The following is a 13,547-nucleotide window of genomic DNA, read 5'->3' as shown; positions in this document are numbered from 1 at the left end:
AAAATACATTAGAATTACTTAGATAAACAAAAAACACATATTTAAATTTTGAGCTGCATAGTTTTATAGGTTCTTAGAGTTTGGTGTAGTAATCCAGTTTTCTGGAGCCATTTTTCGTCCTTTGTCTACTACTTCTAGCAACACTGCAAGCGTCAAAGGCAAAGTGTTGAGGTGCCCAGGAGGACGGTTATTCAATTACCCTGACCAGCTTTAGGCAGGAGATGCAAAAACATAACCAAAAAGCCACTTCTATGACAATATTTGCAGATCAGTCCTACATATTCCACACTTGTAAGATCTGGAATGTCTGTAGCTTAATTTTAGTTTTATTTCTAGATTGCTTTTTACTGAAAGAATTCAACAAAGGGAGCTGCCAAGAAAATACAATTATTCCCCCAAATAGCTCAAAGAACTACAGCAGGCAGGTATTTGTAGTTCATATTTTAAATTTATATTCTAGACTAAATACCAGTCACCTCAAATATTAAGTGAATTATTTTAAACGCATTTTATTAGAAAATAGGGCATGGCATAAATGGCTGCTTCTTAAAAAATCACCAGCCTAAGTGTATTTAGAAATTAAAGTGAGAAGTGTTTTCTTTAAACCTTTTAGTCACTAACAGGATACTCTGTGTTTTTGAGACTGATTTTTAACTCTATAGTTTCTCTAAACTTCTGTCAGGTGAAAATTAGCATTTGCCGTCAAATACACCAGTAATTTAAAAAATGTTCTCAAAAACTAGTAGCATTAGAAATAAAAATATTTATTTTTATAACTTACTCTGTTTTAATCTGGCCTCTAGTCTTATTTTACTGGTCTGAGAAAAGCTTTTATTGAATTTCACAAGTGATTCTCACACATTTTTTATGTAATGGTATTCATAAGTATATTAAAACTATAAATGGGATTATTTTAAATGCATTTAGTTCATCTTTAAAAAAGCAAAATTACAAACTCGGGTATTATGCATGTTTTCTGAAGGAGAAAATATAGTGTGACAGCGATGGGTAAATATGGGAAGTAGGAAGTAATTGGGGTCTTGTGAATAAAGAGTTAAAAATATGTGGATCAGCCTTTGGAAAAACTTTGTAGTGTTCATCCCTCCAAATCCTACCAAAGAAAAAAAATCATCCTGACCATGATTTCATACTATTTTCAGAGAAAGGTGCTTTCATGCTATTATGAATTTCTCTCAGAGTCACAGGGTCTGAGATAAATTACATGAAAAGGGCATTATGTAATAAGATACCAGGGCATGCCAGGAGCCCAGTATAGAATAAAAACAAGTAGAGTTCTTTTAAATTTTTGCCACCTTTGGAGTGAATTAAACTCAGATAGTGCATGAGAAAAATCTTAAGTTTCTTCAAAGAATTTTAATTCTAAAAGGATATTGGGGTATCATGTAACTAACCTATGGATCAGTTTGAAGACAGGAAAATACTGAAATACTTTAAAAAGATAGCAAGTTCCACTAATAAAAATTACTCTGACTTGCCTGTTCAATTGTCAGTGTGTTGACAATGTGATAATGTGTCAGGTGTCTTATGTGGTGGATCATTTTAATTAATCATAAAGTGATGTCTCTTTTTGGCCAGCCGTGTGGGCCTTTCTTACCATTTTGTGTTCTCTAGAGTCAAATTTCATTTTAGGATTGCTCACAATTCTCTAGTAAAAATATGGCCCACGATACAAAAGCCTCCCATTTCCTGAATGTCATATCTATTCACAATCCCATTTTCCTATTTGATTTATCATACTACATTGGAATTCTTATGTCTATTTGGCTACAACCATTACCTCTCTTTTTAGCTACTCCTAAGGCGTCCTTTTCTCTTATTTCTGGAAATTATTTTCCTGCCCAAATAAATTATCCTCCACTTTGTCCCTATTGAACTCAATTTGATTTACATCTTCCCACTTCACCAATTTGTCAAGACATTTTAAATTTAAATCCTATTCTACAGTAAGAAAGTCAGTCCACCCAAGTAGATGTCATCAGAGCAAACAGACTTTGTATTTATTCAAGTGACTGATAAAAAACTGTCTGTTTCATGCCTGGAAGACTTCAATTTGAATGATCTATTCTCAGTTAATTTAAAAGTACTGATAACTACACTGAGATAAAATGTATTATCACAAAAGGAAAATGTGATACAAATAAAATAATTATTTACTTATTTCTGGAATACTCTCTATATCATGCTAGATTAAGTTAAAATAATTGAATCTAATTTGTATCCGTCTAATCATTATAAAACAAATGAAATCAATTAACTGAAGAGTTTTTGGACATTTTTACTGATTGTTTTTCTGTATTTGTTTCTGATTGAGGCAGGGAAGGGAGGCTAGCAATGTTTTCAGGCATTTCTGCTTAGAATATGAAACAAACGAAAAACAGTGTGATAAAGTTATGAGTAGAACATGGGCATTGCATGCATGTGCAACATGCATGATGCAAAACACATTACGTTAATAGCATCCTTGACTTCTTACATTAGTCCCATTAGGACTGAGGACTCTGATCAGCTTGTTTAACTTCTATTTCACATCAGAGACTCTGCATACTAGAAAACCACTGTTGGATTAACTTACATATCAGACATAATTTTTAAATGTATGGCTATTTTATTTTCCTCACTGTGGTAAATGATATTATTTAATACTATTTTCCACTTTTATCTGTGGCTTCATAAAACACACAAAAAAAATCCATTCACTATATTCTTCAAATTAGAGAAACAGCTTAAGATATGCACATTCTTAGGTGCTCTTTGATTACACAAGGATTGAATATTTTTCCTGCTGTAATAAAAAATTAGAAATGAAAAAATGTAAATAACTAATTATAATCATCTGGATTTGTACAAGAGCAGATAGATTTGAGACTTGGTTATGTATTGATATTGAAATCTACAAAACTTAAGGAAATTACTAGTGGGGAGACCAGTTATTTACAAAGGACCATTTATTAAACACATTTGAAAAACAAAATACAAAGATTGTTGTTCTGCATGAATACATCAATATGAAAAAATAATGCATTTTTACCAAATTTCATTTGAAGATATTCAGAATTTTATTTTCTATCAACTTGAGGAATCAATTTTGCTTTGCACCTCGTCTAACACTGTTGCCAATCAGGAAGAGACATTTCCTTGTTAATTAAATCATATTCACACAGCTAATACTTTATAGAGATAAAATAAGACAATGTCTGCCATACAAAGCTCTTTCTGCAAGGTAACTGATTTGCCTATGATCCTAATTTTTTTTAAGCTATAAGACAGGAAGAATTCAGGAGCTAGGTAAGTTTTATAATAATGTATTAGCAGCAGTTGATAGTAAATGCAACATAAGATTTGTTTTGTCTGTGGTACAAGAATATGTCCTATCAGACTCTACTGTATTTTTCTCTACTTGAACACAAGTAAGCACATACTGATTGTCTCTGGGATGTTAAAATGTATAAAAAGGACGAGAAGCTGGCTCTGGTTGTCATTGTGAGTGCCTATTTTCATCAGCTAATATGAATGCATTGCTAAATTAGTGACGACAAGAAAATGACTTAAGGGTAATATATACAGAGTTAAAATACACTTTTTATCCATTGGAGTGATTTCAGGCACTGTGGCTATTCAGGATAAAATGTTTCATGGTTTATTCTTGATAGCAATTTAATTTTCAGTGCAAGCAAAAGCAAATACCTGCCCACTGTAACACACATGACCTCACACATCTGGAATGTTCAATGCAAGTTCATCTTCGGTATCTTCACTCTGGAGGCATCTTGAATAAAAAGGTTTCATAGTTTGGTCTTGATAGCAATTTAATTTTCAGTGCAAGCAAAAGCAAACACATACCTGCTCACTGCCATACACACGACCAAACACATCTGGAATATTCAAAGCAAGTTCACCTTCTCCATCTTCACTGTGGAAGCTTTTTAATAAGCGGCACTTAGTGTAAACCCTCTATAAATCATGGAAAACAGATTCGAGATGCCTGGATTTAATAATATTAAACATCACTGCCATAGTCATCTCTCTGTGTAAACGATGTTTGGGTAAGGCTTGCCATCACAACATTTCTTTCCTGAGAATGGAGTTGGTCCTCTGTGTATGTATCATAAGTGCGCATGCTCTGAGCTGTGGTCACTGTCATGACTGTCTTCATTTGCTAGAGAGTCCCCTGTTTGCTGGAGGGTGGCTGCGCCAATTCCAGACAACTCTGATGGAAGAAGTGTTCCCTTTTTCACATTCACCAGTTCCTTTTCCCGAGCCGCAGCTCCTTGCTGTCCACCCTTCACCCTCTTCCACTTCATCCGCCTGTTTTGGAACCAGACTTTCACCTTCAGCAAAGAAAGGGAACAAACAAAACAAAAAATAATTAAAATGACTTTGATTCTCCTTAGTGTCATCAGTGAAAAGTAGTTCTTCAAAAGCTCATAAAAAGACACCATGAAGGAGTGAATAAAAAAACAAATCCACATTGAATTAAATCAGGTTGCATGTTCATGATAGTGTTTTTTTTGGAGACAGAGTCTTGCTGTGTTGCCCAGGCTGAGGAACAGTGGCATGAACTCAGCTCACTGCAACATCCCAGGTACAAGCGATTCTCCTGCCTCAGCCTCCCAAGTAGCTGGGACTATCGGCATGTACTGCCACACCCGGCTATTTTTTTTAATTTTTTAAGTAGTGCAAGGGTTTCACCATGTTGGCCAGGATGGTCTTGATCTCCTGACCTTGTGATCCACCCACCTGAGCCTTCAAAAGTGCTGGGATTACACAAGAGAGCCACCATGCACAGCCAATAATTTTTCAACTTTCAAAAGGTGCAAACTACTATATTTTGTATTGTACAGCACACAATATAAAATATGGAAATAGACAAAAACTTAGGTCACTCAAAGTACTTGGGTCTATATAGAGGTTCCGTGAATTGAGCTAGCATAATATTGGTCTTGGTCAAAGCCTCCTCACTCCTAAGTTCTTTGATTTGATGTCTAGCTGTCATTTCCTAAACCAATATAAAACATGCTCCTGGAGCTACTGATTAAGCTGTATCCGAAAGGCCATTCTCTATGATTAGAAACTACTGCTGCTTGGTTTTCTGTTTCTGTGTTAGTTTGTGGAGAATAAGGGTTTTCAGCTTCATCCATGTCCCTGCAAAGGACATGAACTCATCCTTTTTTATGCTGCATAGTATTCCATGGTGTATATGTGCCACATTTTCTTTATCCAGCCAATGTTCTCACTCATAAGTGGATGACAAACAATGAGAACACAAGGACACAGGGAGGGGAATATCACACATTGGGCCTGTGGGGGGTTGGGGGGCTAGGGGAGGGATGGCATTAGGAGAAATACCTAATTTAGATGACAGGTAGATGGGTGCAGTTAACCACCATGGCAAGTGTATACCTATGTAACAAACCTGCATGTTCTTTACATGTATCCCAGAACTTAAAGTATAATAATTTAAAAAAAGTTCAAAAAAAAAAAAACAAAAAGAAACTACTGCTGTTTTCACAAAACTTTATTTGACCATTTCCACCTCACACCGAGCCTATCTTCTTTTGAACTAGTCTTCTTTTCTGCCTTAATTCTTTTATGTTTCTTTGCAAATATTTGATCTAATGATTTCTTAAAATATGGTCACAGTAATAAAATTCTCAACATTGTTAAATGCTAACACCGAGATTATACACTACATCATTCATATCAGCTTTGTACATGTATTTTCCTTTTAAAAGCTTTGTTGAATTTGCCTAATGCATTTATATATATATATATCAAAAACAACCAACAGACATTAAAGGTCTATTATCTGAACTAGAATATTACTGGAATTATTCCATCTTTTTTTAGGAGGAAATCTGTTTCTTTCACATTGCATTTCTCATGATTATAGCTTCTAGTAAGCTAAGTGTTCTTTTACAATGTATTTCTCTGTCTATACCACCTAAAAGTACCACAAGCCTGAGTTTTGGGTATCATCTCCAAGTCTTTCTTTAAAAAGAAAACAAACTTTTTTCATAACACGTGACATTACAAATATATTCTTTAATTTTATTTGTTTGTTAGGTTTATCAAAACAGAATGTTCTGAAGTGTAGGCTTTTTGCCACATCTATGTTGATTCAAGAGACTGTACTTATTCATTTTTTATCACTGTATAATATTCCAAATTCTGTCAATATAGCACCATTTTTCCATTCTACTGTGCATGAATATTTGAATTCTTTTTTTTCCTGTATGTAATGCTGCCATAGACATTCTTGCATTTATGTTCTGATAGGCATATGATGCGAACTTCCCTGGAGACTGCAGTTACATGGCTGCCACTATCTATCTTTGTTTAATGAATGCTGTTCTTCCTTTTCTTAGAGTATTTTTGATAATCAGAAACTCTTAATGTTAATACGTTTAAATTTATCTGTTGTTTCTTTTATGACTAGTATTTTTGTGTTTCCTTTTAAAAAAAAAAATCTCTTTTTTGAGACCACTAAGATATTCTATTGTGTCTTGTAAGAGTTTTAAAGGTTGCCTTTTCCAACACAGTGGAACCCTGTGTCTACAAATAAATAAATAAAATAGAATAAAATTAGCTGGGTGGGATGGCACAGTGCCTGTAGTCCCAGCTATTTGGGAGGCTGAGGTGGGAGGATTGCTTGAGCCCAGGAGGTTGAGGTTGCCATGAGTGGTGGTTATAACACTGCACTCCAGCCTGGGCAACACAGTGAGATCCTATCTCAAAAAGAAAATACATTTGCCTTTCATATTGCAGTAGTTAATCCATGAAGTACTGATTTTAGTATATAGTCTGAAGAATAGGCTTAACTGACTTTATTTTAAATGGATAACACATTGTCCCAGGTCCATTTATTAAGTAACTCACCTTTTTTTTCCCAGTGACCACTGTTTCATCTGTTCATTAATCAAGTTTCCATATATTCATAGCTTTATTGCTGTATTCTGTTTTGTTTCTTGAAAAATTTTTCTATAGTTATGATAAAACCACATTATCTTATTAATTATAATTTTATAATAAGCCTTTATATCTGCTAGGGATAGTTCTGTTTTATTCTTCTACATTAGAAATATTTTGAATATTCTCTATTTTCATTTTAGAAATAATCTCAATTTCTGTAAATAGTGCTATGGAGAAAGTGAAGAAAAATATATTAAATTTCCAAAGACATAATTATAGCACTGATCTTCAAATCACAATGCTTCATCAGTATGCTTTCACAATGAAATGTTTAAACTGAGATATTTCACTACTTCGGATTTTTCTTGGTCTCACTTTGAGCCATAGTTGAATTAATGTATCATAAAACACACACACACATATATTAATCAACTTGACAATAAAAAATAAGAAAAAATAGTACTAAAAAGATTCACTAAAAAGTAGTTGATGAGTTCACATATTATTATTACTTACTAACCAAAAGGATCAGTAATTGCCTTTTATTATATACCTACTTAGGAATAGACAGCTATACTATTGGTACTGTTTATACAATATTCTAATACAGTTGCCCAGAGATTGTTACCATTAGTCTTATGTTATAGATGAGAAAGTTGAGGTAAAGGTTAAGAGACTTACCTAAGATTACAGAGAAGGAAAACTGTGGTGCCAGGATTGAAATCTAAGGGCTGGGGTTTGTTTGGTTCCAGATTCTGGGGTTTTTTTTCTTTTTTTTGGTTCCTGTTATATTTCATACTCCTATTTTTAAAGCATTAAGAATAAAAAAATACAGCCTATGGAGTATGTCAACTCCATCCATATTAGTACTATCATTCAGGTAATTCTCCCACTTGATATAATTAGGTTTGTAAATATAACACTATTTTCCTGTACCATAATTTAGGTAATTATACTACTGAGTTTAATTACTTTGCAAGCTTGACATTGCATTTTGCATTAGATCTATTCCACATGAGTTGGGTTCTGCTCTTGGCTTTACTTCTCCATTTTGTGTGAATTTGAGAAAATTACACTTTACCTCAATTTTCGTATTTCTAATATTGGAATCATGAGCCTTTTCAAGATTTCCTATAGGGATATTTTCTCATGGACAATTCCAGATAGAAGAAATACATATGCCATGATCATCATCATTATTACCAAGAACTGAAACATTCAGTCTAAATGATCTTGGCAGAAAAAGAGGAGAAATATACTTTTTAAAACCTACATGTATTTCCTTTTCTAGGAGAAGGGTATGGTAATTCTATAATACCAGTATAAAACCTGTTATGGGTAATTCTAAATAAGAGAACTCTAAATGTCAGAATATGGTATTGATTTTAGATATATTATAGCCTATTTTGTGTTGCTTTCTATGTCTATTATATAAAATTTTACCATTTTGTTTTTTAAAATAGACTGATAAAAGACTGCATAGTTAATTGCCAGTAGTAGCTACATGTATATACATATGAATAGATACATACATATATGAATATGCATTTAATTGTATAGAGTAACTCTAATACTTTATGTATTATTTTCTTTCAAGGCTAGATTACATATCTGACACTGAAATTCTGTCATCTTAGTAAGGGACAAAAAATAGCAACAAATACATAATAGTCATATCTTTTAGAAAAGAGAAGGAAAAGTACAGAACTCTAAAAGTCAATATGTTCAGATTTATTTTAAAATATACTATAAAATGTTGGGATGAAGTAAAATAAGTGGAGAAAGATTTTTGGAAAATCACAGTTTTCTATTAGCATCATAGTATTAGCAACCTCCCCCCACAAAATCCACAATATTAATTCCAGATTATAAATCAATATTGTCATTAATGTAAGACAGTGGTCCATTTATAAATAAACAGATTTCATAGTATAACGTAGTATCACTTTATTAACCCAGCTTTATCGACTGGAATGTAAAAAAACTTTTTCTTTAGTTTTTGTGTTTAAGAGAGCTAAATTATAGTCATCCAAATGCCTAAAATTTTATTTATAAAAAAGTATTCAAATTATTTTTATTAAAATGTATGAGCATATTTTATATAATAAGATTTATAAACTACATAGAGTACAAGAATGCTCACATTTCCTTGGTGACTTTGGATCTCTATTTACTCATTCATTCATGCATTTAAAAATATTACCAAATGCCCTGCAACCTGTACTATGTTAGATCAAAGATGGGAGGTGTTGAAGCATTAATAAAACATGGTCTCCACCCTTAAGATATTCACAGTCAAGAAAATGGAGGAAATTTAAATTTAACTTATTTGGCCATCACATTACAGCCTTGACTGTGTAAGTTCACAATATCAGTCTTCTTAGATTTCACAATATATCACAAGGCAAAATAAATGAAATTTGGATCTGTGTTGTTGCACAATTTGCTAAGGTGTCCAGAGGCAAATAGGCTGATAGAAAGTTAAATCTATATAATGCCATAACTCATATTTATATAATACCATAAATGTCTGTGTTTTGAAGAAACAACCATAACACCAAACATCTGGATGAAAACTAAAAATTTCAGTGACATACTCAGATTCCTCTAAACATCTGGGATTTTTAGATTTAATATTCCAACTGTTTAACATCCAAATATTTAATATTTGAGATGTGAAAACATGCAAATAATAATTGTATAAATAAAATTTTCAGATTTAATTGGATCTCTAGTGATTAAAATTGGTCATGGCAGTGTATCTAGTAAATCCAAAGGCCTATTCAAGTAATTCAATGACAAAGCAGCTGAACTACTGATTTATTAGTATTAGAATTAGAACCAAGAATACTTAAAAGTAAAAAATGGGGAAAATAAAACTTTTTTTACTCTTCCTGAATAGACAGATTTATATCTGATTAAAAGAAGAAATTCTTCGGCTATATCCAATAGCTTTTTGGAGCCACTAATTGACTCTGTTGTTTCTACCAGAATTAAAGGGAGTTTGTGTGTGTTAGGGATGCTGTGGAGAGTTAGGACTTATTTCATAACTAAAGGCTAAAGTGCTGTTTACAGGGCTGTCTCTCACCTTTATCCGATAATTTAGCACATTGGGAATCATTTTCCCATCTCTGTAATTTTCACTTCTGAAGCTGCTTCCTTTTTCTTTCCAAGTCTTGTGAATCAGGTTCATTAATGTATTTATAACATTTATGATTACATATTTCATATGTTTTTAAATCAAACTGAATACACAATAGCTATAGACAGCCATGGACAAATAACATCTTGAACAAGGATTAACCCTTTCTTGGGGCAACGGATGAAATTCTCCATGACAGATTTAAATCTCATAGGCACAATTACAAGCCAACCTTATGATCTCATTCATCTTTCCAAAAATGAATCAAAAGCAACCATTCACATGATGAGGCAAAGTGGCTATCTGATTTATTTTAACTTAGCCTTTTAGAAAAGTCACAGTAATAGTAAACCATTGCTCTTTCTCTCATACCTGGTAAAATTCAACTCAAATGGCTTCTTTCACTACATTTACAGTGAAAATTCATTACTCTTAATCCTATTTTTACACAACATAAAAAACAGACAGAACTTTTAGTTATTTTAAGTAAAATATTGTTCAGTATATCATGAATAAAAGACTATATCAAATTGAACGAAAAAATTAAAACTAAATTAGGCACTTTTCTTCTTTATTGTGTTATAAAATTACTGAATAGCAATACTTGAAGACATGGAATTTGTATATTCTGAGCCACTACTTCATATTTATCTTGTTTAAGCTACTGAGACCAACTAGAATGATGGCCTTTGATCTCAATATCTTGCCCAATCTCTTGGCTGTTGTTTAAAAACAATTAGCAACATAATACCAACAATATTTTAGCTAACAGCTTCTAAGTATAACCTACCAAATACAAATATTTAGCTGAAACAAAGGAACTTACCTTTTTTATAAATAAAGGGCAGTAGAAACATTGAAACTTTACTGTGCTTTAATCTAAATTTATATTCTGATTGTTAATATTTTGATAATTTCTGATTAAGTTCTTTATCAGAATATATGTGAGCCTTTACTGCCCTGGCTATTTCATTTATTAGATTTAGAGACTATTGCCTTAGATCCAAGTTTATTATATGAACTTATAAAGACAATCATTACTTCTGTGTGAGTATACACTGACCCACAAAATGTCAATAATTTTAATAACTTCAAAACCTTCAACAATGTAAAAACATACATTTGGCATAAAAAATTGGAAGTGATCAAAGGGATGTGAGGTTCAAAGTCTATTCTAAATTAAATAGACTTTTTCATGATGAGACATGGAAATATGAAGAATAATTGGTACAAACACTTTTATACTCGAAGTCTCTAGAAATTGTCAGTTGTCTTAGGCTTGGGATTATTATATTATACATGTCACAGAACATATGTGTATACTCTTCTATATATATATGAAGATGATAGAAAATTTTCTTAAAATTGAAAATGCCAGCACAAAACTTGCACCAGCTTCTCAAAATATCCAGAAGCTTCTCAGTTTTAGAATTCTTTTTAATAACATGAAAAAAACTTATGGATGCAAGAATAGTGTTGAAAACGAATGCATGGAATGATTTCATAACAAGAGTTTCTTTAGCAGTACACTTTAACTGATGATCCTGTGATGTAATGCATTATATGTTTCAGAACATTATTGTCAATTTGTTAATTAAATATAAATTGATATTTTTGCTTCCCTATTGAAAATACGAAACAAAATGTGGCAAATTCTTAGACTGCTGGGAAGAATTATCTTTATCCTTTTATTACACCAATTTGATGAACGTTTACAGCAAGAATCATGGAGCAAATTTCACTAAAATTTCTAAAATGAAGACTCATTTTGTGTGTGTGTGTGTGTGTACACATATGCAAATACATACACACATAGACACAGAATATATATGTGTGTGTCTGTGTATACGTATAGATATCTAGATAGATAGATACATCTTCATACCTCTAGGTATATATATGTCTATCTTTCTACATCAAATGCAAGATAGCATTTTAAAAGAAAACAGATTATATATTCTCAAGGCCAGTTCAGTAAAGGTAAGGTTTATTTTTCTTTGATTTTCAAAATATTATTTGAAATTTAAATATTTACATTTATTAGGGATCAGTTACTTATTTCTCAGTCTTTTACCTTATACAGGTAATATTTCTGAAAATGAATTTTAGGTTAAAACATTGTTTGCACTGAATAGATCTTGCTTTATTATTGATCTTTCTTAAGTTACTTTTCATGTATCATAAGCTTTTTCTTGTGGAAGCTAAAGTAGTTTTGAGCCTGGCTTTTGGAGTTTACCAAATACTGTCAATATGCATTTCTTTATTTAAACAAAAGCATTATCAGGAATGCCTTTATTCATTTAAAATTAAAATTCCCTCTCATAACCCATCAGCTCTTTTACCCTATACTATTCCCATTTTTCCAGTTGTAGTCAAATTATACTTAATAGTTGTCATATCATGAATTAAGCAAATAAAACATCTTACTGTTTCTCCCGATGACTGCTATCTACTGCTGTAAAGAACTGAAGAAATATTCTAAAATCGCTGGCTACATAGGTAGACTTGAATTAACTTGAATAGACAATAAATCTAGTCATGGAGACTTAATTAGCTAAGTAACTAAGTGTGTAAGTTTGTAGAAATAAAACTATGAAGCAGAGAGATTGTATAAAATAGCTGAGCAAAAGACAAAACCACTCTACTTGGCACACAAAAAATTTCTCCTTCATAGTCATCAGAAAAAGGATAGCTATTTTGAAAACATTTGGCATTGGGCCATTTGATGATTTATGAGTAAAAAACAAAACATAATCCCTCTCATTTCCACTAATGGAGTATGATCTAGCTAGGTGGGATTTTCCATTTATCATGGCAGAAGTATCATTAATTCAGTCTGTTTATTCCAGTAACTTTAACTAGTTTACAAGTCTGCAACATTGCACCTTTGATTAGCTCTGTGAAAAAGATTTTTTGATGTGAAAAGATCTCCCATTCTTTCTATATTTGGCAGCCTTAATGCTATAAAAATGTCCATTTTACCACTTCTTTTATATGCTCTGCAGCTGCTTTCTCTCATCTTCCCACTGTGAGATATTCAAAATCTGGTGGGAGTGTTCTCCAAGTCTATCTGGATGAAGAAAAAAAGCCAGAATAAGCTTATCCAACTTAAAAATACCTTGAAACTGCATCATCTTTAGACTGAGTTCTCTGCAAAACATTTGGGATAACCCTGACAATTGAAGATTATTAGCTGTTGATCTTGAAGGGTTTACAAGAATATATTGTAAACAAGAAGCTGCAAGTTAGAAGCTGGAAGATTTACTGGAGTGATCTGTAACTGTTCAACAAAACAACATCGCATAATAAAAATATTTGAAGCTCTGCTTCTTTCTAGGTTCTGCATTTTTATTTAACATAAAGTAATTTTTTTAACACTTATGTTCTAACATGGAATTACTTTTCAGAATGGGCCTCTTTTTTTTCTTATTCTTTGCCAGATGAAGTTCAAAGAGTATTACAGACTACCCTGACA

The 13,547-nt window shown here is 32.2% G+C and overlaps 1 protein-coding gene across 1 annotated transcript in view; it reads right to left on the bottom strand.

Moving 5' to 3' along the window:
* Window positions 1-2,951: 2,951 nt before the first annotated feature.
* Window positions 2,952-13,547, bottom strand: part of MEOX2 (mesenchyme homeobox 2) — a 73,750-nt gene continuing 63,154 nt past the window's right edge. The window contains exon 3 of the mRNA XM_002751547.8: window positions 2,952-4,349. Coding sequence (XP_002751593.1) covers window positions 4,125-4,349 — 225 coding nt within the window. The 3' untranslated portion in view covers window positions 2,952-4,124. The remainder of the gene's footprint in view (window positions 4,350-13,547) is intronic.

This window comes from Callithrix jacchus, chromosome 11 (assembly GCF_049354715.1).
Source record: "Callithrix jacchus isolate 240 chromosome 11, calJac240_pri, whole genome shotgun sequence".
NCBI classification, from domain to species: domain Eukaryota; kingdom Metazoa; phylum Chordata; class Mammalia; order Primates; family Cebidae; genus Callithrix; species Callithrix jacchus.
The sequence above is the reverse complement of the archived record's forward strand: the minus strand, read 5'-3'. Positions and strand labels throughout refer to the sequence as shown.